Here is an 8024-nt window from a genome sequence, read left to right as displayed (position 1 = left end):
AAGTAATTACATTTGCAAACCGACAAAATAAGATATAAAATAAAACATTTCCATAGACATTTGATCATTCTCTTTATACTGTACAATCACTAAAGAGCGGTTCCCAAAGTGGGATCCAGGTTCTAAATGGACCCTTACAGATCTCTTACAGAACTCTGACAGTGATGCAGAAAGTGACCCTCTCAATGCTTCAATGGAAATGGTTCACAGATTAAATCGATTCATACTTTTTGTGGGTGTAGTGTATATTTAGACTTGTATCTGCCACACAGTAAAGTCTGGAGTGGTAATTTAACTCTGATGGATGCATTTTTGATGCAGTTATTGAATGAACACTCCAGATTTGACTATTCAAGACAGCTTACTTAAATCTACACCAAGGGCATTCATGTTCCAGATTATGAACCTTTCCATCCTACACTGGTCCAAGGTTCAACTTTATTTGTCAACAACTATTCACCAATCACAAAGTAAAAGTCACATGAAATGAATTGTGCGCTAAACCTCACAGTACACAATATAGCTACATTCTCAAGAAGTTTTCTCTTAAAACGAAACAAGATTGTCTCGAGAGCTATTTCCTGAGGCATTAGGAGCAGCACAACCTCTAGGGGTCGCTAGTGGGGCTTTGTCTTGTTACCCTCTCCCCACCCAGGTTACCAAAACGAGTGTGTGTGTGTGTGTGTGTGTGTGTGTGTGTTCCCACCCTCTCAGCTCCTGCGCCGAAGTGTAAATCTGGCCCAGTGGACCTGGTCTTCATCATTGACAGCTCTCGTAGTGTCCGGCCTCACGAGTTTGAGACCATGAGGAAGTTCATGATCGACATTCTGGCCACCCTGGACATCGGGCTGGACGCCACCAGAGTGGGAGTGGTTCAGTACTCAAGCCAGGTAAACAGCATTCTCCTCTCCTCTTTCATTCACGCAGCCTAATGGAGTTAGACCAGTGGTTCTCAACCTTTTCTGGATCAGGGCCCACTTAAACATCTTCAAAGTGTTCGGGCCACATGCATTTTCAGAGCATGTTTATTTTAATGACCACTCAATCGATTGATAATTGATCAATGAAAATAACGTTAAATTAATGAAAATAACATAGTCTATAAAAACATTTTTTCTTTATTTATTGTTTTTCTACATGATTTTTTCAATATTCGTGTTATATTATCATTAAAATCTTAGTGTTTTACCAATTATTTGGGGGCCCGCTTGCAATATCCTCACGGCCCACCAGTAGGCCCCGGCCCACATAGTTGAGAATCACTGAGTCTCAACTATGTGTGCAAAGTGAAACTTTAACAAAGGCTTTGGTACACTTGTGTAAGCCTACTTTTACCGCACTAGCACAAACTACTAAACGTTTAGCAGGCATAATTGTTAAAAAACACATATCCCAAACCTGCATTGCATTTTTTATATGACATGATTTGATTTGATTTATTCGACGTTTGGTTAATTGAAAACACATGAAAATATGCTTCTCAGGAGCAAGAACGCAATTAACACAATAAACTTAGCCATTGTGGTCCTTGGTGTCAGACAAACAAAACAACACAGGCATTCGTTAATACAATTATATACAACACTACAAGGACTATGATATAATTAACATTTTACAATACTAAAAACAAGAAAATATATTAAATTATATTGTAAATGATTTCCTCAATGTCTTTTATTAGTCTTATATTTTATATTTTAGGTCAATGATAAACATTTCTAAATATGTGGTTAACTGTTTCAGGCAACATTTTTTAGCTTTTCTGGAGAATGTAATTTTCTTGCATTCTGTAAGTTGAGCAACAAGAAGCAATTGCATATCTGTGTATATCTATAGATTTTGCCTCTCTTCTGCAAAATTGTCCACTAGAGGGTGCTGAAAACGGCTATAATTAGGCTGAAACATGATACCACACACCCCAAATGACTGGGGTGGGCTATTGGCAATTCAACTAGGCACACCTTTTATGTGGCCTTGTTATGATCCCCCCCTCTCTTTAATCAGCCTCTCCTGTTCAAGTGAACAATGAGTTCTCTTTCATTAAAATGCTCTAATCCTCTCCTCTGGTCGACTGTCTTCACTTGGTGAGTGGACTCATTCAGTTCAGTTAATTGGTGTGTGATAACTCTTTTTCTACATCAGGTACTCAATGAATTCTCCTTGAAAGCCCACGGCAAGCTGGATGCCATGGTGAAGGGCATCAATGAGATCATTCCCCTGGCCCAGGGCACCATGACGGGCCTGGCTATCAAATATGCCATGAACGTAGCCTTCACTGCAGAGGAGGGAGACAGGCCCAAGGTAAACTGACTTTATTAACCACAATATACTTATTTGACTGGGGTCTATACTGTACTGTACCTTTTTCCCTACTCTCTTCACTGTAAATGACCGATGTACAAGCTCACAACGCAACGCGCATCCAGTGGCCATGTCTCTAACCCCAGAGAGGGAAACAGGCCCAATTAAAAGGTCCCAGAGAATGAAACGATACACTGGGATTGAAAGCTCTCTGAAATAGCCGACCACAAAACCATGAACTGCTTTTGCCCTTAGCCCACATAAAATGAGAAAATAACTGGCTGTAAAATCTCTTTGAAATATCATTAATCCAGGATGATAAATTGCCATCCTGGATGCCATTTACCCCTCAGAGACAGAAAGCCTGTTTCCTCTTCACAAACTCAGCCACTAATCCACATCAAGGAGAAATAGTAGTTCCAAAACTCTCATCATCAAGATATTATTTGAGGTTATTTTTACATTTTTGCTTCCAACTCTCCTTAAATCGGCAATACGTAACTTTCATACTCGAAACTTGAACCTGGGTCTCCTGCATGAGAAACCACATTTCTACTGCTCAAACTAGAGGCAAACCCTGCGTGGCCAAGGGAGATAGGTATTGCACTTAATAATCCTTCCTGACACCAGGGTCTGAATGCTTGAATGGATAGGGAGACCACGTCTAACCACTGCACATGAGGTACAGTGTTATATTATACTGTATATTAATTCAAATAAGATTGCAGATTTAAAGAAGGCACAAAGAAAAAAAATATTTTATTTAGAGAGACAAGCAGTAAAGATCGTCGGGAACGGGACTCGAACCTGTGATGCACTCAGGCTACTTTGGAGCCTACCTTAGCATGTAGCAACGTCCTGCAAAAAATCTTCAAACTGTATTTGAAATAATGTATTTATCCCCCCTCCCCTATTATGTCAACAGTCTGTCAGAAAATGTATTCATTCTTTGATGTAATTCTTTGATTTATACATGTGACCTGATTGTCTGTTTCGATGCTGCTAAGCTGGTGAGCAACAACTACTCCTGACTATGAGCTTGTTGATCAGGCGTACTTGGGGCCTCTCTAGCTCAGTGGTTCAAGACTCTGGTCCTTGCACTGCTGGGTCTTCTAACAGTGCCCCCCGATCATGTCCTAGTATCTTATGTACTATGATATCCTCTCCACCGGCAGATTCCCAACGTAGCAGTTATCGTGACAGATGGCCGTCCCCAGGATCGCGTGGCGGAGGTGGCTGCAGAGGCCAGGGAGAAGGGCATTGAGATCTACGCCGTGGGCGTGGCCAGAGCCGACATGACATCACTGAGAGCCATGGCGTCCCCGCCCTTCGAGGACCACGTCTACCTGGTTGAGCGGTTCGATCTCATCCACCAGTTTGGACTGCAGTTCCAGGATAAGCTCTGTGGTAAGAGAGCCAGACTTTCTTAAAGATTATTTTAGATTATTTTAGACAACCAGCTTCTTGGGATTTGAGACCCAGCTTTTAATATTGTGTGACTTCAAGTCCCATGTTGACTACAGTCCCATTTGTTGTACAACCAGTTTTAAAGGGTTTGTGTCCCCCTGGTGGTGTGGCTTTGAGTCACATAACTTTATTTCTCTTCATGCGTTAGGGTTTATGCCTCACGCAAAGCACTTTGAAATGCATTTGTGTACAGTATGAAATGAGCTATACAAATAAACCTGGCTTGCCTTTAGGCACTTTCCTTTCCATTGGCAAATTTTCATTCGGAGAATAATTTAAAAAAGAAAGTATATCACAGAAATTTGAATCTCGCAAGCTGGTTACAGAGCTGAATTACTATAATGGCAAATTTTGAATGACCTGTTGTTTGTCTATAGTTCAGTTCAATAGTTTTGTTGGCTTTAAAGTTAGCCTAGAGTGGCAATGCAGTTGAATCACAAGCTCTGTAGTAAATATGGAAATTGAACTGTGATGTTGAGTCTTTCATTGGTTAAGACGGGAAGTGCTGAGTTAGATTTGACTCATTAGTTTGGCCTGCTGCTCCACGGAAAATGTCTGTGGTGAGCTTGTAGATTCCTTATGTGTCTGGCGTGTATTATGAATATAATGTCCATTACAGTTATGTAAACCCTCAATATGAAACCAGAGAAAATCAACACATTTTCGCCCCACCGCAGGTTTGCTAAACCCAGCATAAAATAGGAATACATCTGGATGCGAGTCTCCAACCGTCTAGGTGGGATTTGCAGTTCGTGCCACAGGCTACATCAATCAGCCTAATATCCTGCATGTAATTAAACACATCACAAGTGTAAACACCATAGAAATATGCAGGATGGCCTTTGAGCCTCAGAGAACTTAATACTTTCTCAAACGCGCCTCTGTAAACTATTTAAAGGGCTGATATTTCCTAATATACTGATATTATTGTTTTCATTACTGGACTCATGGTAATTTGAACTTTATCCTTTTAGTTGGAATACAAAAACAGACGTTATTAAGGGGGCTTATCAGCCTACATGATGGCTTTACACGACGGTGTGCTCTCTCTCTCTTTCTCTCTCTCTCACGCATACACACACACACACACACACACACACACACACACACACACACACACACACACAGACACAGACACACACACACACACACACACACACACACACACACACACACACACACACACACACACACACACACACACACACACCTGGGTGATGGAGCACCACACTAGAATTGTACTCTTGCCTTGATGTGCAATTCAGTTTATGTATATCAAAGCTGCTTGCTTGTTTAGTCTCATAGACACATTAAGCCTATAACCACCCTAGAATGAAAATAATCATTTTTGAATGTTTGATGCTGACTCCTGAAGGGAAACAAAATGAGTTGGCTACTTGTGATCTGGGGTCATGTTGTGAATCCACAGACTCTAGACAATCCCTTCTCGAACTTTATTAACAAGTTGGTTAACAGTAGAGCAGTTAAAGGTTATGCTAAAAAGATAACACGAAAAGCTCCAGGGGCTTTTTTCCTTTGTGATCCATTATACTTAATTAATCATTACTGTAAGAGGTATATAGACAAAGGAGGGGTGGGACAGAGTATGCTACTACTCTACCAAGGCATTCCGAGGGGGTTCTACTAAGACCAATTGTATTTTGATGTCAGCCATTCTTTTAGGTTAGTTTTGAGTTTGGGTAGGGAGTCAAGATCTTTAATGGCTTTTGGTAATGCATTCCACATGTTATTGGCAGCATAGCAGGATGCATTTTGTCCATGTTTGAGACGAATTTTCGGGGAACGAGGTCAGATGAGCTGAGAAACTCACTCTAGAGAACTTTGATATGTAAACGTACACTGATCGTCTGAGTATCTTAAAGACCAGACCCAATTGATGGTGATAATGGTGGTGATGATGATGATGATGATGATGATGATGATGATGATCTTCTGTACAGGAATGGACCTGTGTCTGGAGTCAGACCACGGCTGTGAGCATATCTGTGAAAGTTCACCAGGCTCGTACCACTGCTTGTGTCTGCCTGGATACACCCTCAATGAGGACCAGAAGACCTGCACAGGTAACACCAATGAATCTAATACAATCACATCAGTCACACTGATGATGCAACAAGATGATTATTACTTGGCAGTTAATTCAATTAACACTAATGAAAAAGGTAATAGAAATTATGGGTGGCCATAGTTGAATGGGTAGAGAGGCCGCCTGGGAAACAGAAAGTCCCAGGTTCGACTACTGGCCCTGCCAATGTGTCGAGGTGCCCCTGTCCCTGAGCAAGACACTTAATACCTTACTCCTCCCCCTCTAGTTCAAGTCTGACCACTAAGGCAGAAATCAGTGAATTTCCCCTGTGGGATCAAATTAATTAAAAATAAAAGAAACAAATCAAAGGGTAATGATATGAATTGATTCCAGTTGTAAAATGGATGGAATATAGTGTCACTGATAGAGATGGTCCGATCAATCGGCCATGGATCGGATAGGCCCGATATCAATGAAAATAATTGAATCGGTCATTCCGATAAATAGGTCAATTAACCGATCCGATCATGACTTATATATGTCAAGAGTTAGATATCACTCCGGATCCGAAGGTGGCGGTGAAACGCTGGCTGAATAACAGCCGCCTTAAAAGAAGGAAGAAGTGTTTGTTATGATCTCGCTGCACTGCTCTGCTGCACGCACGCAGGTTTGAAAATGTCCACGGTGTGGAACTTCTTTACAGTGTGAGACCGATGCGACACACGCTATGGAAAAAACAACAACGCTGAAATCTGTTGCGCACAGAAAAAAACTTTCACTCAGTCTGTGTGTGTGCAGCCAGGGCTGTGTGTGTCAGTGCAGCCACAGGGCACAGCCTGTGTGTGTGTGTGTGTGTGTGTGTGTGTGTGTGTGTGTGTGTGTGTGTGCGCGCCCGCTCGTTGTGCCGTTAAAAAAAATGATCCAGCAAACAGCCCAAATAAAGTAGTCCATTGAAGTAGATAGGGACAACACTTATTGTCGAGTTAAGCACAACATTTTAGATCCCTTTAGAGAGTTTAAAACTATAAATTCCAGCGGAGTTTGGTGTTAGCAGCGAGCACATAGCAATGACATATGGTACTTTTTTTGCCTTGAATATTCTTGAAAGGCAGTTTGACACGGTTTTTTTTTTTGCCTTGAAAACAATGAAAGGCATACAGTGTTGCTATACTCAGTATGCCAAAATGGTATGGCTTTCATTGAGACAGTATGGCATACTCCTGGGTCCTGGCACCCACTAACTACATTGAAAACCTAACATCACTGTTACTGCTTAGATCAGGAGTTATTTTGTTGCATTGGAATTGCTGAGGTTTTAGACATATTTTAGTTTGTTCAAGACAGTATATTTAAATTTAATATTTTGTGGATTTAGTTTACTTGTTTTGAACCAATGCTGCACTCATTTGACTTGAAAAAAGTACTTGCTTTTAAACACAATAATAACTTATTATGTATGTTTAAAAGCAAGTACTTTTTTACTCTTACTTAAGTAACATTTTGAATGAGCTACTTTTAGTAGTGGGGTAAATGTATGATACATGAGTGAATTAATTAATAAATAAATTAAAAAGTTAAATAAAATACAAGAAGTAAAAAAAGATACAAATTAATATTGCGCAACATGATCGGATCGGTGATCGGTATCGGATGATCAGACTTGATCGGATCGGTGATCGGTTTAAAAAAACCTGATATAATATTGCGCAACATGATCGGATCGGTATCGGTATCGGGTGATCAGATTTGAAAATGATCGGATCGGTGATCGGTTTCAAAAAACCTGATCGGACCATCTCTAGTCACTGACTGTAACCTTGAGCTCATATCAAAATTCTTCACTGCACTGTGTGCGTGTGTGTGTTTCAGCCATTGACCTGTGTGCTCAAGGAAAGCATGACTGTGAACAAATCTGCATCAGCTCGCCTGGTGCATTTACCTGTGACTGCAACAAAGGCTACTCACTCAATGAAGACAAGAAGACCTGTTCAAGTTAGTCACACACGCACACACACACACACACACACACACACACACACACACACACACACACACACACACACACACACACACACACACACACACACACACACACACACACACACACACTCATCATTATCATCCCATTCACATGTATTCTTGTGTCACTGCGCACACGATTAGTGTGTTTGATTCTTTGCTCATAGTGCTTGGCTTTAACTTTGTGCTC

At 41.0% G+C, this 8024-nt stretch overlaps 1 protein-coding gene across 5 annotated transcripts in view; it reads left to right on the top strand.

Moving 5' to 3' along the window:
- The window catches only part of matn4 (matrilin 4), a 40742-nt gene that overhangs the window by 14580 nt on the left and 18138 nt on the right, over positions 1–8024 (top strand). For 4 of the 5 annotated variants that reach the window (XM_084063640.1, XM_084063639.1, XM_084063638.1 and 1 more), the window contains exons 3-7: positions 715–890; positions 2143–2301; positions 3477–3708; positions 5730–5852; positions 7685–7807. In XM_084063640.1, the coding sequence (XP_083919766.1) occupies positions 715–890; positions 2143–2301; positions 3477–3708; positions 5730–5852; positions 7685–7807 (813 nt within the window). The remainder of the gene's footprint in view (positions 1–714; positions 891–2142; positions 2302–3476; positions 3709–5729; positions 5853–7684; positions 7808–8024) is intronic. The other variant, XM_084063637.1, reaches the window with a different exon arrangement.

This window comes from Gymnoscopelus microlampas (genome assembly GCF_963454915.1).
Source record: "Gymnoscopelus microlampas genome assembly, chromosome: 7".
NCBI classification, from domain to species: domain Eukaryota; kingdom Metazoa; phylum Chordata; class Actinopteri; order Myctophiformes; family Myctophidae; genus Gymnoscopelus; species Gymnoscopelus microlampas.
Note: the sequence above shows the minus strand (reverse complement) of the source record. Positions and strands in the feature narration are given on the sequence as shown.